This window comes from Ascaphus truei, chromosome 10 (assembly GCF_040206685.1).
Source record: "Ascaphus truei isolate aAscTru1 chromosome 10, aAscTru1.hap1, whole genome shotgun sequence".
Lineage (NCBI taxonomy): Eukaryota > Metazoa > Chordata > Amphibia > Anura > Ascaphidae > Ascaphus > Ascaphus truei.
In genome coordinates, this window is record NC_134492.1 from 55,399,226 (window position 1) to 55,426,160 (window position 26,935).

General features: G+C 54.1%; 1 protein-coding gene across 1 annotated transcript in view; it reads left to right on the plus strand.

The window, feature by feature from the left end:
- Window positions 1-22,464, plus strand: part of SLC30A7 (solute carrier family 30 member 7) — a 29,314-nt gene extending 6,850 nt beyond the window's left edge. Inside the window, exons 4-10 of the mRNA XM_075615492.1 lie at window positions 1,169-1,371; window positions 2,983-3,137; window positions 3,576-3,618; window positions 5,455-5,590; window positions 18,990-19,080; window positions 19,249-19,398; window positions 20,079-22,464. Coding sequence (XP_075471607.1) covers window positions 1,169-1,371; window positions 2,983-3,137; window positions 3,576-3,618; window positions 5,455-5,590; window positions 18,990-19,080; window positions 19,249-19,398; window positions 20,079-20,126 — 826 coding nt within the window. The 3' untranslated portion in view covers window positions 20,127-22,464. The remainder of the gene's footprint in view (window positions 1-1,168; window positions 1,372-2,982; window positions 3,138-3,575; window positions 3,619-5,454; window positions 5,591-18,989; window positions 19,081-19,248; window positions 19,399-20,078) is intronic.
- Window positions 22,465-26,935: the final 4,471 nt, after the last annotated feature.

Below are 26,935 nucleotides of genomic sequence, written 5' to 3' on the forward strand. Positions count from 1 at the left end.
AATTAATTCCTTCCTGACTCCAAGAATTGGCAATCAGATTAATCCCTGGATCAACATCCTTCCCATGTGTACTTATTTGGTATATCCCTGTATAACTTTCCTTTCTAGAAAGATGTCCAACCTTTTTTTGAACAAATCTATTGTATCTGCCATCACAGTCTCCATGGGAATGAATCCCACACTGTAACTGCCCTTACTGTAAAGAACCCTTTCCTTTGTTGCTGGTGAAATTTCCTTTCCTCCAAACTTAAGGGATGGCCCCGAGTCCTTTGTACTGCCCTTGGGATGAATAGTTTGTTTGAAAGTTTCTTGTATTCGTCCTGAAATATATTTGTATATAGTTATCATATCCCCCCTCAGATGCCTCTTTTCTACTGTAAATAAATCCAATTTAGCTAGCCTCTCCTCATAAGATAGATTGTCCATCCCCTTTATTAATTGGTGCCTCTTCTCTGCACTCTCCTCTAGTTCCATATGTCTTTACTAAGGAGTTGTTCCCAACATTGTACTCCATATTCAAGGTGTGATCTTACTAATGCTTTGTAAAGGGGCATAATTATGCATACTTCCCTTCCATCATTGCCCGTTTAATGCAAGATAAGATCTTGTTTGCCTTTGCAGCTACTGCATGACATTGGCACTATTGCTAAGCCTGCTGTCTACAAGCACTCCTAAATCCTTCTCCATCAAGGATTCCCCAATTTATCCTCATTTAATTGCAAATTGGCTTTTTATTCTTGCTTCCCAAATACAAAACCTTATATTTATATGTATTAAACCTCACCTGCCATTTACCTGCCCACGTTTCCAGTCTCTCCAAGTCCTTCTGAAGAGAAATTACATCCTGCTCTGATTCTATTACCTTACACAATTTAGTGTCATCAGCAAAGATGGAGACTGCTCTCTCTGCTAACATAAAGGTCACCATGAGTTTGCACAGGCAAATCCGCCTCTCTCCCCTCTTATCTGTATTGGCTCTCTCATATATTACCCTGTCCTTATAAGGGTAAAAAAAACACAGGTTGGCAGAAACTTCCGCATTAGGGAGCCAGAAGAAATTCAACTTGTAATAAATTGCCCCCTCCAACGAGTACCGCCGAATCTTTCTCCGAGCCGGTTAGCTCGGTCTATGGCCGCCCGTTGGACTGTGAAACTCTCCAGCCTGCAGGTTGCCGGCGCCTGTGCCGTGCACCGGCGGAGGTGTCTTGCGCTCACGTTGTTCTCCCGTCTCTCCTCCGCAGCGAGCCCTGGACACCCCGGAGGTGCACCACGAGAGGCTGCTCCCCGTGTCCATCCTGGGCTTCCTGGTGAACCTGGTGGGGATATTCGTGTTCCAGCACGGAGGAGGACACGGCCACTCGCACGAGTCCGGTACGGTGCGCTCACAGGTGCCGGACACCGCCGCCGGCTTTGCATGCAGCGGGGAACCGGAATATCTCATGTAAACAACGCAGGTGTAGCTCTAGTGGCCGTGGTGGAGAAGCTGATTGTTGTTGTGTGGGGTTCTTCATCCTTTAAAGCAGGGATAGGCAACTCCAGTCCTCAAGACCCCGCCCTCCCCCAACAGGTCAGGTTTTTAAGGATATCCCTGCTTCAGCACTGGTGGTGGTGATTGGGAGCGGCTCAGTGAGTAAAGACACTGACTGACACTGAGATTGCAGCAGGGGAACCTGGTCAATTCCCGGTGTCGGCTCCTTGTGACCTTTGGCAAGTCACTTTATCTCGCTGTGCCTCAGGCACCAAACACATAGATTGTAAGCTCCGCGGGGCAGGGACTGTGCCTGCAAAATGTCTCTGTAAAGCGCTACGTAAAACTAGCAGCGCTATACAAGAACAAACTATTATTATTATTGACCGACCGGTGCTGAAGCAGGGATATCCTTAAAACCGCTTCGGTAGGCTTGCACTGCACGTGGTCTTCCCCGGCTTCTCCATGCTACTCGTACAATAGCATTTTCAATCTCCCGCCGGCCGGGTCTCCAATCAGCTGTTCTGGTTCTCTGATCGGCCGCGCTCCTTACATAGCCCTCGGCTGCTATCTTTATGGAGCAGGAGCCGCCGGCCAATCAGCACGGATCGTGAGGCTGCAGCCAATCGGAGGACGAGGGCTCATCCGGCTGCACCAATCGGAGGAGGGGGCCAGCTTAGGTATTCTGGACCGCCCCTCGTGGAGCGAGCTGCTGGCGAGCGGGAAATTCAAACTGGCCAATGGGAATCGCGCCTACGGGGCTCAGACCCGGCAACGGTTCCCTTAGCCAGCCCCATATCTCCCGCTGGATAGGGGCCGTAGTGTCTCGGAGGAACAAAGGCTCTGCCCCGCTGAGTGCCCACCCCGCTCACCATTATCCCGATGCTCATGCTGCCCCAGCCTCTGTCATACCCGGCTTTTCTCTGCCTGCAGCCCAGCTAAGTGAATTACTGGGTCTGCACACGGAGAAATGCTGACAACACATCACTGGCTTGTTAATTGGGTGAGAAACATACTCGCATAGGGAATAAAAAGTGCTTTTTTATGTTATAGCCCCCCCCCCCCCCCCCAGTTTTCCCCCTTCCAGACATCACACAGGGATTAGCTATTTTCTGGAAGGGGTTACACAAAGCATATCATACATTGGCCAATGAGCCCCAAGCAGAGGTATTGGGGCAGCCAGCCGGCTTCACCTTTATAATGTGAGGCTGACTACCCTTACCGTCACACCGTGGGGCCCGGGAAACGTCCCTGTGCGCTGGCAGCAGCTTGGCCTGCTGATCCCGTGTGTAATGATACTGTTGCTGTGCTTGGGTTTATATTCTTGGGTTATAGGGAGCAGAAGCCGCTCTTGAACATGTATGTATCAGTTTGTAACTGTATATTGTCATGTGATTAGTCCTTTTCAATGTCTAACTGGGGGAGGGGGGGGGGGGGGTCTCGCAGGTATGCCGGCCACATCACTGCAGGGTAGGGCAGCAAAATACCCTCTGACTGGTCTCGTCTTGTCTCAGGTCACGGGCACAGCCATTCCCTGTTTAATGGTGCTCCGAACCATGGGCACAGCCACGGAGGCGGGCACAGCCACGGAGGCGGGCACAGCCACGGAGAATCTCATGGGCACGATGATGGGCACGGGCACAGTCATAAGCAAGGGCACAATTTTGCCGCCTCTTGGTCCCGGTGAGTGGGAGGGTTGCGTGTTGGTGCCAGCTTGTCCGCCCACAGACTGTGTGTGTGTGTGTGTGTGTGTGTGTGTGTGTGTGTGTGTGTGTGTGTGTGTGTGTGTGTGGTGTGTGTGTGTGTACTGTGAGTGAAAAGGGGGGGAGGTGGGGGTCAAACTTAAAAAAAAAAAAAACAACAAAAGAAAATAAATGTTTAACAAAATTCTAATGTAATGCTAAATTAAAGAGACCGGATTAACGAACGTTGGATAATAAGCAACACATAGCTTATATAGTGCTCATTTTGAGATGAAAAGTAAGAATACGTGTTCCCGGGGTGGGGGGGGGGACTTCTCGTTGGGCTCCTGTCCCCGATCAGACGATTGACGTTGCTGGATCCGTGGGTAGATTTAACTTGATGTCACTTTCTAATTACAGACGAGCCTCCGGAAGAGCACAGGGGGCCCAGCAAGCAGATTTTGGAGGGTAAGTTCCCCCACACAGCGCGGATTCAGCCCCCTAGCTCCGCACTACTGTGTGTGTCAGGCAGAGGGCAGCATTGTCTCAGTTATAAACGCAGCAGTTTGCTTCCTGGTGAGAGAACATTTCTCAGTGCGCAGTAACGAGTTAAAGGCGCAGTAACGAGTTAAAGGCGCAGTAACGAGTTAAAGGCGCAGTAACGAGTTAAAGGCGCAGTAACGAGTTTTAGCAGCACTCCCGGCAGCGCTGTTTTATTTAATATTTTTCGATCGCTTTGCAGCAGGGGGTCTCCGAAGCGGAACTGCGTTAATGTCGGCTCCGGGACCCCCTGCTTCCTCACATACTGGTGTAGCTGCCGCGGGTATCTGCGCAGTTTAAAGCTCTGCGTCACGCGGGCCAATAGGAAGCTGCAAGGAATTACGTCGCGGGTTCCTATTGGCCCGCGGGACATTTAATCTGCGATACTGCGAACCCAGCCAGTGCACCTAACTCTGGGGTAATTATCTCGGGGAGCAGGGGGTCCCCGAAGCTAAAATGAAGGCGGTTCTGCTCCGGTGAACCCTGCTTGGAACCCAGTGTGGCTGGGAGTGAGAGATTGGGCAGGGGGGGGGGGGGGGTCCGGCTGGGTAATAACCAGGCCGGGTGTATAGCTGCAGTGTGGCTGGGAGTGAGAGATTGGGCAGGGGGTGGGGGGGGGGGTCCGGCTGGGTAATAACCAGGCCGGGTGTATAGCTGCAGTGTGGCTGGGAGTGAGAGATTGGGCAGGGGGTGGGGGGGAGGTCCGGCTGGGTAATAACCAGGCCGGGTGTATAGCTGCAGTGTGGCTGGGAGTGAGAGAATGGGTGGGTGGGGGGGGGTCCGGCTGGGTAATAACCAGGCCGGGTGTATAGCTGCAGTGTGGCTGGGAGTGAGAGAATGGGCAGGGGGTGGGGGGGGGGTCCGGCTGGGTAATAACCAGGCCGGGTGTATAGCTGCAGTGTGGCTGGGAGTGAGAGATTGGGCAGGGGGTGGGAGGGGGGTCCGGCTGGGTAATAACCAGGCCGGGTGTATAGCTGCAGTGTGGCTGGGAGTGAGAGAATGGGCAGGGGGTGGGGGGGGTCCGGCTGGGTAATAACCAGGCCGGGTGTATAGCTGCAGTGTGGCTGGGAGTGAGAGAATGGGCAGGGGGGGGGGGGGGGTTCCGGCTGGGTAATAACCAGGCCGGGTGTATAGCTGCAGTGTGGCTGGGAGTGAGAGAATGGGCAGGGGGTGGGAGGGGGGTCCGGCTGGGTAATAACCAGGCCGGGTGTATAGCTGCAGTGTGGCTGGGAGTGAGAGATTGGGCAGGGGGTGGGGGGGGTCCGGCTGGGTAATAACCAGGCCGGGTGTATAGCTGCAGTGTGGCTGGGAGTGAGAGATTGGGCAGGGGGTGGGGGGGAGGTCCGGCTGGGTAATAACCAGGCCGGGTGTATAGCTGCAGTGTGGCTGGGAGTGAGAGATTGGGCAGGGGGTGGGGTGGGGGAGGGGGGGTCCGGCTGGGTAATAACCAGGCCGGGTGTATAGCTGCAGTGTGGGACGCCTGACGCAATGACATTTCAGCCGGTCCATGTTTTCTGGTTCTGGAGAGTCCAGCATGTCAGTGGGGAAGAGAACTGGCGAGGGGTAAGCGCACTGCCCAGGAAGTGGGTGGCGTCGTCTGAATCACCTCTTGTGACCTTGGGCAAGTCCCTTTCTCGCCCTGTGCCTTATACAGCGCAGTTAGATTGCTAGCTCAAGGGACTGGCTGTACACGTCCTGTTGTATATTATTTTTGCGGGGAGGTGTATATAACGGCGGCGCGCTCTCACCTCCTCTGTGTTGTAGGGGTGTTCTTACACATCGTTGCGGACGCCCTGGGCAGTGTCGGGGTGATTTTCTCCACCATCCTCATGCAGCGTTACGGACTAATGATCGCCGATCCCATCTGCTCCATGCTCATCGCGCTCCTCATCGTGGTCAGGTAAGTCCCCCCTCCCCCCCCCTGAAACCAGAACAGGGCGCTGTGTGCCCCCCAGATACGGGGGACGCCTGAACCCCTCTCCTGCAGGTGGGACCTGCATCACCTGGTGCACAAATAGTTTGATTTCTGCAGGGTTGTTAAAGCAAACTGAAAATGAGCAGATAATGAGAAGGCGAACATGAGTCTTACCTCGATGTACCCCGCGGGTTCTGTGTTTCCCGCCCCCCCCCCCCCCCCCCCCTCGCGGGTTCTGTGTTTCCCACCCCCGCGGGTTCTGTGTTTCCCGCCCCCCGCGGGTTCTGTGTTTCCCGCCCCCCGCGGGTTCTGTGTTTCCCGCCCCCCGCGGGTTCTGTGTTTCCCGCCCCCCGCGGGTTCTGTGTTTCCCGCCCCCCGCGGGTTCTGTGTTTCCCGCCCCCGCGGGTTCTGTGTTTCCCGCCCCCGCGGGTTCTGTGTTTCCCGCCCCCGCGGGTTCTGTGTTTCCCGCCCCCGCGGGTTCTGTGTTTCCCGCCCCCCGCGGGTTCTTGAATTGTTTGGCTGTGTTTTCCCTTCACTTCTGCAGGGCGGACGTGCCATGCATGTGCTACTCTTTCAGCCACACAAATACTTGCCTTTCCCCGGAGTCTGTCCCCGTCCAAAAAACTGGACCTAGCGTCCTGGGGATTTCCTTTCTCTGAGATGTTCCCTTCTGCCCTCAATACTTTAGCACTCCCTGGATCGTGTATATGTATATGTGTTTATCTGTATATATCTGTGTGTGTATACATCTGTGTCTGCGTATACGTCTGTCTGTGTCTGTCTGCGTATACGTGTGTCTGTGTCTGCGTATACGTGTGTCTGTGTCTGCGTATACGTGTGTCTGTGTCTGCGTATACGTCTGTCTGTGTCTGCGTATACCTGTGTCTGTGTCTGCGTATACGTCTGTGGTGTCTGCGTATACGTCTGTCTGTGTCTGCGTATACCTGTGTCTGTGTCTGCGTATACGTCTTTCTGTGTCTGCGTATACGTCTGTCTGTGTCTGCGTATACGTCTGTCTGTGTCTGCGTATACGTCTGTGTCTGCGTCTGCGTATACGTCTGTCTGTGTCTGCGTATACGTGTGTCTGCGTATTCGTCTGTCTGTGTCTGCGTATACGTCTGTCTGTGTCTGCGTCTGCGTATACGTCTGTCTGTGTCTGCATATACGTCTGTCTGTCTGTGTCTGCGTATTGTATTGTTTGTCGTCAGCATAGAGGTGATATTTAAACCCAAAAGATGTTATTAGGTCACCTAGAGACATTGTGTACAGAGAAAAGAGAAGTGGTCCCAGGACAGAGCCCTGGGGTACCCCCACAGAGAGATCAATAGAGGAGGAGGAGGAGGTGTTAGCAGAAGAGACACTGAAAGTACGCTGGGAGAGGTAAGAGGAGATCCAGGATAGAGCTTTGTTCCGAATACCAAGAGTATGGAGAATATGAAGGAGAAGAGGGTGGTCCACGGTGTCAAGTGCTGCAGAGAGGTCGAGTAATATGAGCAGAGTGTAATGACCTCTGTCTTTGGCAGCATGGAGGCCGTCAGTTATTTTAGTGAGGGCTGTTTCCGTGGAGTGAGCCGTGCGGAAGCCAGATTGTAGGGTCTAGGAGAGAATAGGTGTTGAGAAAATGGAGCAAGCGAGAGAATACAAGATGTTCAAGGAGTTTAGAGGCAAAAGGCAGGAGGGAGACAGGTCGATAGTTAGAAAGACAGGTAGGGTCAAGCTTGCTGTTTTTGAGTAATGGTATGACTGTTGCATGTTTGAAGGAGGATGGAAAGGTTCCAGAGGAGAGGGAGGAGTTAAAAATGTGTGTGAGCGTAGGGATTATAGTAGGAGCAAGAGGTTTTAGGAGATGGGAGGGAATGGGGTCAAGAGGGCAGGTGGTAGAGGGAGAAGAGGCGATCAACAGCGACACATCCTCCTCTGAGACAGTGGAAAAAGAGTCAAGGAAGGCAGGAGGAGAGTTAGGAACAGGTGTAGGATGGGGGGAAGAAACAGAGGGGATGTTCTGACGTATGGATTCCACCTTTTCCTTAAAATAGTCAGCAAAGTCCTGAGCGGAGATGGAGGAAGGAGAGGCAGCTGAGGGTGGTTTGAGTAGAGTATCAAAGACAGAGAACAGTCGGCGTGGTTTAGACTTGTGCATGTTGATTAGTGCAGAAAAATAGGCTTGTTTGGCTTGCGAGAGGGCAGAGTTGAAACAGGATAGCATAAATTTGTAGTGAAGGAAGTCTGCGAGAGTGTGAGACTTCCTCCAGAGGCGTTCAGAGGAACGAGTGGAGGAACGCAGCATGCGCGTGTGGGATTTTAGCCAGGGTCTAGGGTTCGAAGGGCGAGGGCGGCAGAGAGAAAGCGGGGCATGTAGATCAAGAGAGGAGGACAAGACAGAGTTGTAGTTCCTTACCAGGTTGTCAGGGTCTGTAGCAAAGCTGAGCGAGGAGAGGGAGGAGCGTAAAGTGGACTCAAAGTCAGGTAAGTGAATAGAGCGCAGGTTTCTGCAGAACCGGGGGGTAGATGGAGGTGGAGAAGGGGAGAAGCGAGATAGAGAGAATGAGATGAGATGATGGTCAGAGAGAGGAAAAGGGGAAATGGAGAAATTGGAGAGAGAGAAGTTTTTAGTGAAAACCAGGTCTAAGTAGTGGCCATCCTTGTGGGTGCTGGCTGCAGTCCACTGTTGAAGGCCAAAAGAAGAGGTTAGAGAAAGAAAGCGGGAAGCCCAAGGGAGAGAGGGGTCATCAATGTGGCAATTGAAGTCCCCAAGGAGAAGAACAGGGGAGTCTGAGGAGAGGAAGAAAGAGAGCCAGGATTCAAAGTGAGAGAGAAAGGCAGAAGGGGAATGAGTAGAGGTAGGTGGGCGATAGATGACTGCCACATGGACAGGGAGAGGAGAGAAGATCTGGACAGTGTGAGCCTCAAAGGAGGGAAAAGCAAGAGAGGGAGGAATAGGAAGTGTTCGGTAACGGCAGAGAGAGGAGAGCAGGAGCCCCACGCCTCCACCCCTGCCATCAGGGCGCGGAGTGTGGGAGAAGGAAAGGCCCCCATAGGAGAGGGCAACTTCCAGAGCAGAGTCAGACTGAGTGAGCCAGGTCTCAGTTATAGCAAATAGTAGCAGGGAGTGAGAGAGAAAGAAGTCATGCACAGAGAGGAACTTGTTAGAAAGGGAGCGAGCTTTCCAAAGGGCACAGGAGAAAGGGAGAGAGGAGGGAGGGTGGCAGGGGATGGGTATGAGGTTGGAATTGGCAGGCGAGGACGAGCGCATGTAGGAGTAAGAAAGGGACCAGGATTGGGAGAGATCCCCAGAAGCAAGGAGGAGAAGCATGGATAGAAAGAGGATGTGTGAGGATGATTTGTAGGGGTGTTTTTTAGTGCAGGGGATATAGCTGGGTGGTGTCAGAGGACGCAGGTAAGAAAGGAGTTCATGTGAGCTGAGAAGTGGGGAAGGAAGGAGAGATGGAGATATATGAATGGAGTTAGAGACATACTGAGGCTGGTAGAAAGAAGTGCATAATTTGAGAAGAAGTGAAGTCACAGCAAATATAAATGGTAAAGGCAGCATCACAGCAGTAATGATGCAGTCTGGTATAGATGATTTCCTCCTTTCCAGCGTAGTTCAAATGCAGGAATCAGGGCCTGGTGGGGTGTCCACTTCTTCCTCACTTCTTTTGAACTTCCTTTTAAACTTGAGTTGTTCAGTAGTCCTGCCACTTATAATGGGCCACTTTGAGTATGGGCTGCAGGCAGACTAGCTGTTCTGACTGGGTTTATATGGGCCTAAAAAGTCACCTGACAGTGTGGTTCTGTCTGCTTAATTAGCACATCTGAGGCACATTCAAACAGATGGTTTTCTACACAGGGTGTTCCCTGCCTAGGTGGCAACACTTAATTTGATTACGGGTAGACAGAAAACAGCATTCAAATATGGTTTTTACCTAGCATTGTCACTCGCATATACGTCGCGTATACGTCTGTGTCTGTGTATTCGTATACGTCTGTCTGTGTCTACGTCTGTGTATGCGTATACGTCTGTGTCTGTGTATGCGTATACATCTATAGCTTCATAGCGCAGCCTGTGCTCTCTGCGCTTTACAGAAGAGACAATACAGTGCAGGGAATTATAATACAATAAGTACAACAGGAAAGGAAATTTCTGCCCCGGGGAGCTTTCCATCTTTTCCACTTCTCTGCCCGAGCTTGTTAACCCAGGACAAACCTCTCTGCCCGGATCTGTTACCCCAGGACAAAACCTCTCTGCCCGGATCTGTTACCCCAGGACAAACCTCTCTGCCCGGGTCTGTTACCCCAGGACAAACCTCTCTGCCCGGGTCTGTTAACCCAGGACAAACCTCTCTGCCCGGGTCTGTTACCCCAGGACAAACCTCTCTGCCCGGGTCTGTTACCCCAGGACAAACCTCTCTGCCCGGGTCTGTTACACCAGGACAAACCTCTCTGCCCGAGCTTGTTAACCCAGGACAAACCTCTCTGCCCGGGTCTGTTACCCCAGGACAAACCTCTCTGCCCGGGTCTGTTACCCCAGGACAAACCTCTCTGCCCGGGTCTGTTACCCCAGGACAAACCTCTCTGCCCGAGCTTGTTAACCCAGGACAAACCTCTCTGCCCGGATCTGTTACCCCAGGACAAACCTCTCTGCCCGGGTCTGTTACCCCAGGACAAACCTCTCTGCCCGGGTCTGTTACCCCAGGACAAAACCTCTCTGCCCGGGTCTGTTACCCCAGGACAAACCTCTCTGCCCGGGTCTGTTACCCCAGGACAAAACCTCTCTGCCCGGGTCTGTTACCCCAGGACAAACCTCTCTGCCCGGGTCTGTTACCCCAGGACAAAACCTCTCTGCCCGGGTCTGTTACCCCAGGACAAACCTCTCTGCCCGGGTCTGTTACCCCAGGACAAACCTCTCTGCCCTGAAGGGGTTTTCAAAAACAAAGTGGTTCCCACTGTTGTTCTCTGAAAGTAGTGCTACTGTTTGCACACAAACACCCTTTTTGATTTAAAGCGGAGCGTGGCCCCTTTACGTGGTATTTCCGGTATGGATATCCTATGCAGATAGCATGGGAGGTTTTACTAAAAGGGGAAGAGGTCGCGTTTTGGTAGTAATGTGTGCGGGAGCGAGCGGCTGCGACTATTACACCGCAGGGCGCGCTTTGGTAGTAATGTGTGCGGGAGCGAGCGGCTGCGACTATTACACCGCAGGGCGCGCTTTGGTAGTAATGTGTGCGGGAGCGAGCGGCTGCGACTATTACACCGCAGGGCGCGCTTTGGTAGTAATGTGTGCGGGAGCGAGCGGCTGCGACTATTACACCGCAGGGCGCGCTTTGGTAGTAATGTGTGCGGGAGCGAGCGGCTGCGACTATTACACCGCAGGGCGCGCTTTGGTAGTAATGTGTGCGGGAGCGAGCGGCTGCGACTATTACACCGCAGGGCGCGCTTTGGTAGTAATGTGTGCGGGAGCGAGCGGCTGCGACTATTACACCGCAGGGCGCGCTTTGGTAGTAATGTGTGCGGGAGCGAGCGGCTGCGACTATTACACCGCAGGGCGCGCTTTGGTAGTAATGTGTGCGGGAGCGAGCGGCTGCGACTATTACACCGCAGGGCGCGCTTTGGTAGTAATGTGTGCGGGAGCGAGCGGCTGCGACTATTACACCGCAGGGCGCGCTTTGGTAGTAATGTGTGCGGGAGCGAGCGGCTGCGACTATTACACCGCAGGGCGCGCTTTGGTAGTAATGTGTGCGGGAGCGAGCGGCTGCGACTATTACACCGCAGGGCGCGCTTTGGTAGTAATGTGTGCGGGAGCGAGCGGCTGCGACTATTACACCGCAGGGCGCGCTTTGGTAGTAATGTGTGCGGGAGCGAGCGGCTGCGACTATTACACCGCAGGGCGCGCTTTGGTAGTAATGTGTGCGGGAGCGAGCGGCTGCGACTATTACACCGCAGGGCGCGCTTTGGTAGTAATGTGTGCGGGAGCGTGCGGCTGCGACTATTACACCGCAGGGCGCGCTTTGGTAGTAATGTGTGCGGGAGCGAGCGGCTGCGACTATTACACCGCAGGGCGCGCTTTGGTAGTAATGTGTGCGGGAGCGTGCGGCTGCGACTATTACACCGCAGGGCGCGCTTTGGTAGTAATGTGTGCGGGAGCGAGCGGCTGCGACTATTACACCGCAGGGCGCGCTTTGGTAGTAATGTGTGCGGGAGCGTGCGGCTGCGACTATTACACCGCAGGGCGCGCTTTGGTAGTAATGTGTGCGGGAGCGAGCGGCTGCGACTATTACACCGCAGGGCGCGCTTTGGTAGTAATGTGTGCGGGAGCGAGCGGCTGCGACTATTACACCGCAGGGCGCGCTTTGGTAGTAATGTGTGCGGGAGCGAGCGGCTGCGACTATTACACCGCAGGGCGCGCTTTGGTAGTAATGTGTGCGTGAGCGAGCGGCTGCGACTATTACACCGCAGGGCGCGCTTTGGTAGTAATGTGTGCGGGAGCGAGCGGCTGCGACTATTACACCGCAGGGCGCGCTTTGGTAGTAATGTGTGCGGGAGCGTGCGGCTGCGACTATTACACCGCAGGGCGCGCTTTGGTAGTAATGTGTGCGGGAGCGAGCGGCTGCGACTATTACACCGCAGGGCGCGCTTTGGTAGTAATGTGTGCGGGAGCGAGCGGCTGCGACTATTACACCGCAGGGCGCGCTTTGGTAGTAATGTGTGCGGGAGCGAGCGGCTGCGACTATTACACCGCAGGGCGCGCTTTGGTAGTAATGTGTGCGGGAGCGAGCGGCTGCGACTATTACACCGCAGGGCGCGCTTTGGTAGTAATGTGTGCGGGAGCGTGCGGCTGCGACTATTACACCGCAGGGCGCGCTTTGGTAGTAATGTGTGCGGGAGCGAGCGGCTGCGACTATTACACCGCAGGGCGCGCTTTGGTAGTAATGTGTGCGGGAGCGAGCGGCTGCGACTATTACACCGCAGGGCGCGCTTTGGTAGTAATGTGTGCGGGAGCGAGCGGCTGCAACTATTACACCGCAGGGCGCGCTTTGGTAGTAATGTGTGCGGGAGCGAGCGGCTGCGACTATTACACCGCAGGGCGCGCTTTGGTAGTAATGTGTGCGGGAGCGTGCGGCTGCGACTATTACACCGCAGGGCGCGCTTTGGTAGTAATGTGTGCGGGAGCGAGCGGCTGCGACTATTACACCGCAGGGCGCGCTTTGGTAGTAATGTGTGCGGGAGCGAGCGGCTGCGACTATTACACCGCAGGGCGCGCTTTGGTAGTAATGTGTGCGGGAGCGAGCGGCTGCGACTATTACACCGCAGGGCGCGTTTTGGTAGTAATGTGTGCGGGAGCGTGCGGCTGCGACTATTACACCGCAGGGCGCGCTTTGGTAGTAATGTGTGCGGGAGCGAGCGGCTGCGACTATTACACCGCAGGGCGCGCTTTGGTAGTAATGTGTGCGGGAGCGAGCGGCTGCAACTATTACACCGCAGGGCGCGTTTTGGTAGTAATGTGTGCGGGAGCGAGCGGCTGCGACTATTACACCGCAGGGCGCGCTTTGGTAGTAATGTGTGCGGGAGCGAGCGGCTGCGACTATTACACCGCAGGGCGCGCTTTGGTAGTAATGTGTGCGGGAGCGAGCGGCTGCGACTATTACACCGCAGGGCGCGCTTTGGTAGTAATGTGTGCGGGAGCGAGCGGCTGCGACTATTACACCGCAGGGCGCGTTTTGGTAGTAATGTGTGCGGGAGCGAGCGGCTGCGACTATTACACCGCAGGGCGCGCTTTGGTAGTAATGTGTGCGGGAGCGTGCGGCTGCGACTATTACACCGCAGGGCGCGCTTTGGTAGTAATGTGTGCGGGAGCGAGCGGCTGCGACTATTACACCGCAGGGCGCGCTTTGGTAGTAATGTGTGCGGGAGCGAGCGGCTGCAACTATTACACCGCAGGGCGCGTTTTGGTAGTAATGTGTGCGGGAGCGAGCGGCTGCGACTATTACACCGCAGGGCGCGCTTTGGTAGTAATGTGTGCGGGAGCGAGCGGCTGCGACTATTACACCGCAGGGCGCGCTTTGGTAGTAATGTGTGCGGGAGCGAGCGGCTGCGACTATTACACCGCAGGGCGCGCTTTGGTAGTAATGTGTGCGGGAGCGAGCGGCTGCGACTATTACACCGCAGGGCGCGCTTTGGTAGTAATGTGTGCGGGAGCGAGCGGCTGCGACTATTACACCGCAGGGCGCGCTTTGGTAGTAATGTGTGCGGGAGCGAGCGGCTGCGACTATTACACCGCAGGGCGCGCTTTGGTAGTAATGTGTGCGGGAGCGAGCGGCTGCGACTATTACACCGCAGGGCGCGTTTTGGTAGTAATGTGTGCGGGAGCGTGCGGCTGCGACTATTACACCGCAGGGCGCGCTTTGGTAGTAATGTGTGCGGGAGCGAGCGGCTGCGACTATTACACCGCAGGGCGCGCTTTGGTAGTAATGTGTGCGGGAGCGAGCGGCTGCGACTATTACACCGCAGGGCGCGCTTTGGTAGTAATGTGTGCGGGAGCGAGCGGCTGCAACTATTACACCGCAGGGCGCGCTTTGGTAGTAATGTGTGCGGGAGCGAGCGGCTGCGACTATTACACCGCAGGGCGCGCTTTGGTAGTAATGTGTGCGGGAGCGAGCGGCTGCGACTATTACACCGCAGGGCGCGCTTTGGTAGTAATGTGTGCGGGAGCGTGCGGCTGCGACTATTACACCGCAGGGCGCGCTTTGGTAGTAATGTGTGCGGGAGCGAGCGGCTGCGACTATTACACCGCAGGGCGCGCTTTGGTAGTAATGTGTGCGGGAGCGAGCGGCTGCGACTATTACACCGCAGGGCGCGCTTTGGTAGTAATGTGTGCGGGAGCGAGCGGCTGCGACTATTACACCGCAGGGCGCGCTTTGGTAGTAATGTGTGCGGGAGCGAGCGGCTGCGACTATTACACCGCAGGGCGCGCTTTGGTAGTAATGTGTGCGGGAGCGAGCGGCTGCGACTATTACACCGCAGGGCGCGCTTTGGTAGTAATGTGTGCGGGAGCGAGCGGCTGCGACTATTACACCGCAGGGCGCGCTTTGGTAGTAATGTGTGCGGGAGCGAGCGGCTGCGACTATTACACCGCAGGGCGCGCTTTGGTAGTAATGTGTGCGGGAGCGTGCGGCTGCGACTATTACACCGCAGGGCGCGCTTTGAAAGAGTTCCCCAGAACGGGCATTTGTACGGAAAGGGGCCGGGGACAGTAACGGAGAGAGAGGGGGGTGGCAGAGAGTGGGGGGGATGGGGTGGCAGAGAGTGGGGGGATGGGGTGGCAAAGAGTGGGGGGGATGGGGTGGCAGAGAGAGAGGGGGGTGGGATGGCAGAGGGGGTGGCAGAGAGTGGGGGGGTGGGATGGCAGAGTGGGGGGGTGGGATGGCAGAGAGAGAGTGGGAGGGTTGGGATGGCAGAGAGGGGGTGGCAGAGAGTGGGGGGTGGGATGGCAGAGAGTGGGGGGGTGGGATGGCAGAGAGGGGGTGGCAGAGAGTGGGGGGGGTGGGATGGCAGAGAGTGGGGGGTGGGGTGGCAGAGAGAGGGTGGGTGGGATGGCAGAGAGTGGGGGTGGCAGAGAGTGGGGTGGGTGGGATGGCAAAGAGTGGGGGGGTGGGATGGCAGAGAGGGGGGTTTGATGGCAGAGAGTGGGGGGGTGGGATGGCAGAGAGAGGGTGGCAGAGAGTGGGGGGGGGGTGGAATGGCAGAGAGAGAGAGCGGGTGGCAGAGAGTGCGAGAGAAGCAGTGAGTTACAGAGGGGGTGGCAGAGAGAGAGAAGCAGTGAGTTACAGAGGGGGTGGCAGAGAGTGCGAGAGAAGCAGTGAGTTACAGAGCGGGTGGCAGAGAGAGAGAAGCAGTGAGTTACAGAGGGGGTGGGAGAGAGTGGGAGAGAAGCAGTGAGTTACAGAGCGGGTGGCAGAGAGAGAGAAGCAGTGAGTTACAGAGGGGGTGGGAGAGAGTGGGAGAGAAGCAGTGAGTTACAGAGCGGGTGGCAGAGAGAGAGAAGCAGTGAGTTACAGAGGGGGTGGCAGAGAGTGGGAGAGAAGCAGTGAGTTACAGAGCGGGTGGCAGAGAGAGAGAAGCAGTGAGTTACAGAGGGGGTGGGAGAGAGTGGGAGAGAAGCAGTGAGTTACAGAGCGGGTGGGAGAGAGTGGGAGAGAAGCAGTGAGTTACAGAGCGGGTGGCAGAGAGAGAGAAGCAGTGAGTTACAGAGGGGGTGGGAGAGAGTGGGAGAGAAGCAGTGAGTTACAGAGCGGGTGGCAGAGAGAGAGAAGCTGTGAGTCACAGAGGGGGTGGCAGAGAGTGGGAGAGAAGCAGTGAGTTACAGAGCGGGTGGCAGAGAGAGAGAAGCAGTGAGTTACAGAGGGGGTGGGAGAGAGTGCGAGAGAAGCAGTGAGTTACAGAGCGGGTGGCAGAGAGAGAGAAGCAGTGAGTTACAGAGGGGGTGGGAGAGAGTGGGGGGGGGTGGAATGGCAGAGAGAGAGAGCGGGTGGCAGAGAGTGCGAGAGAAGCAGTGAGTTACAGAGGGGGTGGCAGAGAGAGAGAAGCAGTGAGTTACAGAGGGGGTGGCAGAGAGAGAGAAGCAGTGAGTTACAGAGGGGGTGGCAGAGAGAGAGAAGCAGTGAGTTACAGAGGGGGTGGCAGAGAGAGAGAAGCAGTGAGTTACAGAGGGGGTGGCAGAGAGAGAGAAGCAGTGAGTTACAGAGGGGGTGGCAGAGAGAGAGAAGCAGTGAGTTACAGAGGGGGTGGCAGAGAGTGGGAGAGAAGCAGTGAGTTACAGAGGGGGTGGCAGAGAGTGGGAGAGAAGCAGTGAGTTACAGAGGGGGTGGCAGAGAGTGGGAGAGAAGCAGTGAGTTACAGAGGGGGTGGCAGAGAGTGGGAGAGAAGCAGTGAGTTACAGAGGGGGTGGCAGAGAGTGCGAGAGAAGCAGTGAGTTACAGAGGGGGTGGCAGAGAGTGGGGGAGAAGCAGTGAGTTACAGAGCGGGTGGCAGAGAGAGAGAAGCAGTGAGTTACAGAGGGGGTGGGAGAGAGTGCGAGAGAAGCAGTGAGTTACAGAGCGGGTGGCAGAGAGAGAGAAGCAGTGAGTTACAGAGGGGGTGGGAGAGAGTGCGAGAGAAGCAGTGAGTTACAGAGCGGGTGGCAGAGAGAGAGAAGCAGTGAGTTACAGAGGGGGTGGGAGAGAGTGGGGGGGGGTGGAATGGCAGAGAGAGAGAGCGGGTGGCAGAGAGTGCGAGAGAAGCAGTGAGTTACAGAGGGGGTGGCAGAGAGAGAGAAGCAGTGAGTTACAGAGGGGGTGGCAGAGAGAGAGAAGCAGTGAGTTACAGAGGGGGTGGCAGAGAGAGAGAAGCAGTGAGTTACAGAGGGGGTGGCAGAGAGAGAGAAGCAGTGAGTTACAGAGGGGGTGGCAGAGAGAGAGAAGCAGTGAGTTACAGAGGGGGTGGCAGAGAGAGAGAAGCAGTGAGTTACAGAGGGGGTGGCAGAGAGTGGGAGAGAAGCAGTGAGTTACAGAGGGGGTGGCAGAGAGTGGGAGAGAAGCAGTGAGTTACAGAGGGGGTGGCAGAGAGTGGGAGAGAAGCAGTGAGTTACAGAGGGGGTGGCAGAGAGTGGGAGAGAAGCAGTGAGTTACAGAGGGGGTGGCAGAGAGTGCGAGAGAAGCAGTGAGTTACAGAGGGGGTGGCAGAGAGTGGGGGAGAAGCAGTGAGTTACAGAGCGGGGGGAAGAGAATTAGGAAGTACAGACCCAGGAACCTAAAAATACCTGTGAGGTCCCATCTGTAATTAACCCCGTCACTGCAGGGGGAGGTAATTGGGTGTTGTGTTGCTTGTCGGAAGCTGGGCTGCTTCAGGGGCTGGGGAGGGGTCCCCATTATGCTCAGAGCCCACGCACCCCAATATTCCTGAATTACAAGAACACACTTCTTTTCCCCGCAGGTTTTGGGGAACATTATAAATCTGGTTCGTTGTGTTTTTAACAAGTTGGTTGTTGAGTTTCCTGCTGTGGTATTTACATCACGGGAACACCCAAACCCGTAGTACTCCTGTTTAATACTCACACGTGTCGTGGGAAGCTCACAGTCCCAGACATGCACATGGGTATCGCACGCTAACGGCACACGCTATGCTGGCTCCTTAACACTTTCCCTGCCAGGAAGTTTTTCATTCAGCAATTCTGGTAGTTCAAGGGGCTCTACCATTCTTCTTAACGGGGTCAGTCCCTCCTAGGGGCAAAGTGTACTAATGGCAGTGACAGGGTTATGGGGTCAGTCCCCCCTAGGGGCAAAGTGTACTAATGGCAGTGACATGTATAAGGGGTCAGTCCCTCCTAGGGGCAAAGTGTACTAATGGCAGTGACATGGTTATGGGGTCAGTCCCCCCTAGGGGCAAAGTGTACTAATGGCAGTGACATGTATAAGGGGTCAGTCCCTCCTAGGGGCAAAGTGTACTAATGGCAGTGACGTGGTTAAGGGGTCAGTCCCTCCTAGGAGCAAAGTGTACTAATGGCAGTGACATGGTTAAGGGGTCAGTCCCTCCTAGGAGCAAAGTGTACTAATGGCAGTGACGTGGTTAAGGGGTCAGTCCCTCCTAGGAGCAAAGTGTACTAATGGCAGTGACATGGTTAAGGGGTCAGTCCCTCCTAGGAGCAAAGTGTACTAATGGCAGTGACGTGGTTAAGGGGTCAGTCCCTCCTAGGAGCAAAGTGTTCTAATGGCAGTGACATGGTTAAGGGGTCAGTCCCTCCTAGGAGCAAAGTGTACTAATGGCAGTGACATGGTTAAGGGGTCAGTCCCTCCTAGGAGCAAAGTGTACTAATGGCAGTGACATGGTTAAGGGGTCAGTCCCTCCTAGGAGCAAAGTGTACTAATGGCAGTGACGTGGTTAAGGGGTCAGTCCCTCCTAGGAGCAAAGTGTACTAATGGCAGTGCCATGTTTAAGGGATCACATCTGGGTGATCAATGCGTTATTTTAGTGTGCGCGGTCGGGTGTGTTATACGCAGATGCGCGGTCGGGTGTGTTATACGCAGATGCCCGTGGGGTGTGTTATACGCAGATGCCCAGTGGGGTGTGTTATGCGCAGATGCCCGGTGGGGTGTGTTATACGCAGATGCCTGGTGGGGTGTGTTATGCGCAGATGCCCGGTGGGGTGTGTTATGCGCAGATGCCCGGTGGGGTGTGTTATGCGCAGATGCCCGGTGGGGTGTGTTATGCGCAGATGCCCGGTGGGGTGTGGTATTCAGAGACGCATGGTTGGGTGTGATGCGCGGTGGGGTGTGTTATGCACAGACGCACGATGGGGTGTGGTATGCAGAGACGCTCGGTCGGGTGTGTAATCTGTTTCCTATCTGCGTTTCAGCGTTATCCCGCTACTGAAACAGTCCATCGGGATCCTGATGCAGAGAACGCCCGCCACCCTGGAGCACGCGCTACCTCAGTGTTACCAGAGGGTACGTGCGTGTGTGCGTGTGTGCGTGTGTCCTGTGCGCGCGCCCCCCCCGCTCTCAGCCGCCCCCCCGCGCCCGACCTCTCCCGGCCGGCCCCCCACGCCCACCCTCTCCCGGCCGGCCCCTGCATGCCCCCGTAGCCACGTGCCCCTCTTTCTGCCTCCCGTACAGGTGCAGCAGTTACAGGGCGTGTATCACCTGCTCGAGCCGCACTTCTGGACGCTGTGCACGGACGTTTACGTGGGAACGCTGAAACTCGTCATCGGACCTGAAGCAGACGCTCGCTGGATCCTGAGCCAGACGCACAACATCTTCACGCAGGTGGGACCCTGACGCGTTTCACAGTGATTCTGTGTGCAGGTTTCACTGCATTACAGATTCAATCAAAGTGTTATATAGGCAGTCATTTTCTAACGGGACTTGTATTATATCCCCAGTGCTGTGAAATACTCGCACTGTAATATATTTGCTCCTGGTTTCCCTGAGCGTGACAGGATATACAGGATAATACACAGTCCGGTTTCCTGCTCTCTGCACACGCGCACGTGCGCCCACACCACGTTTGGATACATACATACATGGGGAAGACACGATATATATATATATATATAATCTCGTGTTTACCCCATGTATGTATGTATCCAAACACGGCGGGTGCACATGTAGCACATGCACGGCGGATACATTAATATAGTAACTGTAACGATTATTTTAAAAACTAAACGGGGGCCGAGCGCGAGCGCGCGCTCCAAGTCACACGTCTCTGTTTGTCACTGAAATGGGGATTGTCTTGTTTTTTTTTTTTTTATTAAAAAATTAATCACAAATACAATTTCTGTGACAAAACAGTGATGAAAGACAAGTGAAACTTTTAACAGACGCGTGCTCCACTCGCACGCACACTTTCCTAGCTGCTGCAGTCCTCTGGTTATGAGTTAGCACAGGGCCGTGTGAGTAATGCAGCATTAATACTCACTGTACATTCCCCTCTCCCCCCTCAGGCCGGCGTCCGACAGCTGTACGTACAGATAGACACCGCCGCCATCTAACCCCTGGGACAAGAACACACCGCGGACCAAAAGCTCAGTACCCAAAGGACCGGCCACTCCCGCTGCTGTGGGGGTGTATACATTGGGAGCGAGTACCCCAGCGCGGAGGCCGGCGGGTTAAATCTCCGGACTTTCCCGTGCCACTTTTTTAAATCCTCTTCGTACACTTCAGGCGGTGCCGGTCTGTTTTGTAGGACCTCGACCGACCTGTTGCAAGTCGCTTGTTCTCGCCTCTCTCCCCCAATCTCGACCCCCCCCCTTCCCCCCGTCGGCGTGCTGCGGTTTGAAGCAGTACTGCGCACGACCGGGCACTTCCAGCCTCCCCCCCCAAAGCTGCTTCAACAGAGACCTGAGCGTAACCGCGTTAGCCCCGTCCCCCAATGTGAGGTCAAGTTCAAAAGCGTGGCGGGCTGGACTGGTCGCTGACCGTGTATACGGTGCCAGAAGGATCAGAACTGCCATTAACCCCTTCCCTGCCACTGGGGTCTGCTGGGCATTCCGTGTTCTATTGCTCTACAAGGCGTTGTTGCCCTTTCTGGCACTGTAAGGGTTACAGCCTCCTTTGCCCGCTTGTAACCCTCTACAAACTGATCAGTGTTACCCCAAGCCGGCCCAGCCCGGTTTGCCCCCGCACCCGGGCAAACGCGACCCCCGGAACCCCGTGTCAAAATGTCCCATAAACTGTGATTCCCCTATACGGCTATCGCACCCGCAATTCCAAAGTGCCTTCGTGCGGGAGACGCCCGCTCACCCACCTTTTTTGTTCCCCTCGCCAGGAATCTTCCCCTCCCCTCTTTTGGAATTGGATCCAACGTGGAAGGCGTCGGGCAGCGGTTCTGGTTCAGTGAAGAGTCCCTTTTTGAAGTTGGGGAAGGGACGAAACAAGTTAATTTCTGCTCCATTTTGCCTGGCGCTGAACAATATGCAGAGACGCTGCGTGTACATGTAATGGTCACACGCCTGATTTACACATGTCAAATATGTTCCGCGCCCTCAAATAATACCCTCACAAAGCGTGTCCCGCGGCTGGAGCCCAGGGGATGGGGATGTCGGCGGGGAACACGGGAGGGGGGGGAAACCGATTTACTTATTTTATCCACCGGGTTTTTATTTTGCAGGTAAAGCTCCGACCTGTTTCTCCTTTCTGACGCTGGAAGACTTTTACCCATTAATAAAGAAAGTGTGGGAAGCCATTACCGCTGCTTATAGCGAAGATAGGGGGAGAGATACAGGGGTACCGTTATAAAAGGGCTACAATTCAACGTGGAGATATTTCCCTGTACTGTGTCAGTCTGGGGGGAAATAACCAGCTTTGTCTGCGACCCGTTTTGTTTGTTTCACTCGCCCCTGCAGCTCGGAGCGGAAGGTTTTTACATTGCATGGGGACCAGTTTAATAAGAGTACGGGGCGAGTCTGCGTTCCCTTTGCTCGCCCAGGAACAGGAGTGAAATATCCATGTCTACACGTGCCATGTTCTCCCTCATCCGCTGCTCCAGCCAGAAGATGCTGAGAGTCATTAGAGGGCGTCCTTAATGGGGTGTAATGTACCCCGCTCTCACAAGCAAATCATGTATGTCAATGGGAAAATAGAGCACCTGTACAACACTAAGGCCCAATGCCAATAGGTCAGCTGCAGCAGAAAGTAAGGTGGCACGTCGGTTTTGCCTTTCGCCCCCGTGCGGTCCTGGATGCACTCGTGGGGTTTCTGTTTGACCTTGTTTCTCTGTGGGTGTGTCTGGGCCAGATCGGGGGTGTGGGGAGGGGTCTGGGGGGTTGTTTGGCATCTAGTTAGGGTATTAACTCTTGTTGGAGAAGTACAGATTCATTAAAGGGTGCTAATCAATCACGTCTCCGTGGCGTTACCTCTGCGGGGGTTTAGGTTTGAAGAAGGGGGTCTTCAGAGCTGGACCGTGTTAATTTCAGCTCTGAAGACGCCCTGCTTTCTGAGATACTCGCCTCTGCAGGGGGTGCCGGTCGCAGCTCTGGCAGCTTCTGATTGGCCTGCGAACTGTGGGACCGTTACATCACCTTCAGCTGTATGGATCTGGGATCTGTTTAGGTATCTCGGGGATCCCACAGCTGAAATGACTGGTTTAGCGTTGCAGACCCCCTGCTTCAAGTGGGGGGGGGGGGGGGGATGCTCCTTTTAACGTCTTAAAATGAATCAGCGTTCTGGCCATTTAGTGCGTCTGGGCCACGGAGAGTTGGGCGCTGACGCTGGCGGCAGAGAAGCGGAGCCGCCCGCAGGAAATGCGTCAGGATGTGGAAGGATCTGCCGGCTGCGCATCTCGCCCTGTCGTTCTGACTTTATACTGAAATAAAGCGAGCTGGAAATGTGCTTTACAGAACCGGGATTTTATTTCACGGTGGGTTGGAGGACAGCGAGAAATACGCCCGCTGGGTGCTCGGCGCAGCGAGAAATACGCCCGCTGGGTGCTCGGCGCAGCGAGAAATACGTCCGCCGGGTGCTCAGGGCACAGCGAGGAATATGGGCGCCGAGTTCTCGCACCGCGCGGCATACGCCCGTCGCGTGCTCAGGGCGCCTTGAGGAATACGCTCGCCGCGTGCTCGGGGCGCAGCGAGGAATACGCTCGCCGCGTGCTCGGGGCGCAGCGAGGAATACGCTCGGCACAGCGAAGCAGTTCTCGCTCCTGTTGCATGAAGACGTTTCTGGGATTTGCAGAATGTTCTGAACGTTTTGTAATGTTTGCTGGCACGTGTGTGCACATCTGTCCCAGCGGGGAGGGAAGTTACTCTGACACACACACACAGGAACACACACACACACAGGAACACACGTTGTGTAAAAATAATAAAAAAAACTTCCTAGAAATCCGTCATCTCACACTCTCTGCAGCGCTGCAATCCTGAGTAACAATACTGCTGGACTCGGCCATTTCATTAACAAGGAACTGGGTATTTGTATTCTCTCTCATCCTGTCTTCAGAAAATAAACAGTGGGTGTCTAAAATACAGCAGCGGAATGAGAGCGTCGCTGAAAAAGAGACCGCGATGGAGAATGCACTGATGGAGCGCTCCCTGGGCTGTGTAAAACGTAACATTTATTGCATGCTATGGAAATGAAGGTAAACACAGAAGAAGAAGAAGCATAGAATAACATGAATGTGCTGACGGTGGCGCTCCGACTAAAACAAGGAAGGAAGAGCGAGCAATCGGGTGTCTAATAGAGCTCCCTGAGACAATGTTAATATGGGGGTAACTGAAACGTTGCCCTGGTCTAATGCTAGAGGTAAGACCTCTCCCCTTCCCAAATCTATGGCTGTAATAGCTGCTAATTGCAGAGATCTGCCCCAAAGTAGGCAGAGATGAGTAGCGTGAACTAGATGAGAGCGCTGGAGACTGAGTAATAGAAATAACCGTACTGCCCCTTGCTACCCGGCAGAATAAAATCCTGCACAGATCGCCAACGCTGCCTATCTTCAACTTCCTGGTTGCAGCGTGACACCCTACGCGTTTCGCTCATGTGGGAGCTTCGTTGGGGACAACAGGTGCTGCCTTAAATAGCGTCTTGTCGTCAGGGGAACCTAAGGAGGCTGTGGATCTAACCCATCAGGTGCTAGAGGAAGCCAATGCTATGTAGTCTACCCTAGATACCTGTGGAGGTTTTGAGATTTAAAGCCATCTGTTGGTCCTGTGTTTAGCTTCACTCCCAATAAATGGCGTATTCAACGTTTGTGGTCAATGTATTCATTTTAGTAATGTTAATAGTGAAGAAAATCCTGAACATATTGTATTAAAGGCTATTTTAACCATTCGACAGCTGGTAAGACTGCGTTGGGGCTGGGCGTGAATCTAGAGGAGTCATTTAAATGGTTATAGTTGAATTTCCAAACATGTTGTGTTGATGCTATCCTAATGTTTGACTTTGATTATTTAGGACACAACTGGTCATTCATTGTGAGCCAATAACCTTATTTATATATAGCGCATGGATCAAAGTAGCCTAGATGTAGAGGAACTTATCAGTCAGTCGTTTGACAAACTCATTGATCAATCTTTCAGATCCGTTTCAAATTAACAAGATACCATCTATGTACCCGAGCCACCGTTCAATGTGCTTAGTGTACATAGATAATTCAGCTGAGAATACAAGTGTTTCCTCCCACCAGCCCAGGTACAGGTTGGCATAGGTGGGTGCACATGATGTGACCATTACTGTACCCTGGGTCTGGTGGTAGAACTTCCCATCAAATGAAAAAGAATGAGTTACGGCTAAATTCAAGAGGTACAGTGTAAATCTGTTGTGTGTAGAGTAGCCACGGTGTTGCATGGACAAAAGGTGATCACAAGCTGTCAAACCATTGGCACGAATAATGCTTGTGTATAGCCCTTCGTGTATAGCGAGGGTGGCCAAATGTGTATCTGCATTCGTAACAATTCCATTGAATCTCAACTCCATATTGTGGAAGTGGCGTGATAAATGGGCGTAGAATTCTGAGAGATATACACTGCTATTCTCGGTCAGACTATTGTTCCGAGAGACTACAGGTCTACCTGGTAGTTTATGCTGATTCTTGTGAATCTTTGGTAGACTGTCAAATGGCAGTTCTGGCTATGCACCTGTGAATGACCTGTCTATTACAGACAGCTCTCCCTCCATTAGAGAGGTTATGATCGTTTTGCAGGTGCAGCCGTGTTAGGAACTACAGGTGGGCCATACCGTGATGTGGCTGTAGGCTTAAAATGCTTTGGCCAAAGAATTGAACTAATGACCCTCACTTATGAGAAGACAAACAGATGAGTATATAACTATATAATGTGTCAGATTGGATGTAGCACTGAGGTTTGTTGTCTTGCTGTCACAGTCCCAGCAGCGCTCCTTTTGACAAATATATATGGTGTGGTGGGTTGGGGTTCTGAGCTTACAGGGGCTGGGGGTGTTTGAATTTATGTCTACTAAGGCATTCACACTTCAAAGGAGACCCCATAAAGATAACCGTGAAGCTTATCTACAATAGCCCACTTGAGCACAAGGAATTCCAGTTTATGGACTGGGTGCTCGCTCGCCGTTAGGCTGCGACTCACATACGCTACCGGCGTATCAATGTGCATCCCGAATGTTAAGTGGGAGTCATACCACATGCCCAGGTATTTAAAACTAGTAACAGGGGTTAGGGTGGTGTTAGCGTTGGTTCTCATCTGGAAGCTTTAAAAATTTAGCCTCGGTCCCAAATACCATTGTTACAGTCTTGTCAGTGTTTAAAAACTGTTTGTTTTGGGAAATTCAGTTTTCGAGTCTCAAAGTCAGACTGAGGTATGTGTTGAAGGTCAGAGAGGCTATGGCTGTGTGCATATAGGATTGTGTCATCTGCATACATGTGTATTGAAGCTTCCTTACAAGCTGTGGGAAGATCATTGATGAACACTGAGAAGAGTAGCCCCAGAACAGAGCCTTGGGGGACGCCACAGGTGATATCCAGGGGGTTGGATTTAGAGCCAGAGATGGACACATGTTGGGATCTTCCTGATAGGTAGGACTGAAACCAGTTTAAAGCATGCTTCCCTATCCCAGAGCTCTGGAGTTTGTTAAGCAGGATAGCATGATCAACAGTATCAAAAGCCTTTGCAAAATCTAGGAATACTGCACCAGTGAGTTGTCCCCGTTCCATTCCACACTGGATTTCATATCAAACTTTTAGCAGGGTGGTTACCGTGAAGTGTTTGGGGCGAAAGCCAGATTGGAATTGGCTAGGGAAATTTGATTCATTAGATCCTCAAAGTTAGGAGAGTTGTCTGTAGAGCGAGTGCAACAGATTCTGGCCACGAGGGGGGTGTGAACGAGGCCCCTCGCAGGAATTGCTTGGTTCGATAAACATCTAGATCAGCCACACGGGTGACCTTGTTGATCAGGGCCCACAGTGCCAGTTGCAGCCATCGAAGAAATTCTGATAATTCTTCCCCCTCCTTTTGCCTGAGGGCATGGAACTGGGCCAGCAACGCAATGAGGTTCTCCTCAGTGCCATAGGCTTTGGTTAAGGCCCAAATCAGAGCTTGGGCATCAGCCTCTGCATTGCACTCACGATATAATCACACTATGTTGGCGGCGGGGGCCGCAGACACTCCACGATTCGCTGTCTCTTGATAGCGTCCGTGCAAGTCCATTCTGGCAGCACTTGCACCGCATGGTCTCTCCACTCTGCAAACTCCTCTTCTCCCAGCGGCATGGGCCGCACCCCAAAGAAGACTTTCAGCTTGCGATAGTGATGACCCTGCAATGACAACACAAATTTGTCAGTCAGTCTCTGTAATACTTCCTCGACGTCCGTGCCTCCGGACGAGCGTCGACTACGGCAATCCAACCGTCCGCTGTGAGCTGACTGGATTAGCTTCGTTCTGTCTGGGGCTATTCTCGGGATGGTCGTGCAGGCCCCACTGATGCTGGTTGGGGACTGAAATCCTCCATCTGTATGGGTAGTCGGGGTGTAGGAGCGGGCAACCAGTGGGTAAGGCTTCTGGAAAATGCAGGGCCCGGGGGCCATCATCTTCACTTAACTCATTGGCAGCGATAATTATGACTACACTCCAGCGGTAGCTAGGGTCCCACTTGTGGCCTAGGGCCCAGGCTCCAGCTAAACTGCCTTAGGTGGTGGTGTGCCCGCCGGGACATCCCCCACTGCGACCACATGGCAGGGAGACTCGCGGCCCACTGGTGGACCTCTTGTTTGGAGGGTATGAACATGGTTCCCTAAATTTGGTCCTGCTACCTCAGGCACCCCAGGTCTGAATCTCAGCAGCGCCTCCAGATGTAGCATCCTTTCCCTATGCCTAAGGGAACTACGTGTGCTGCT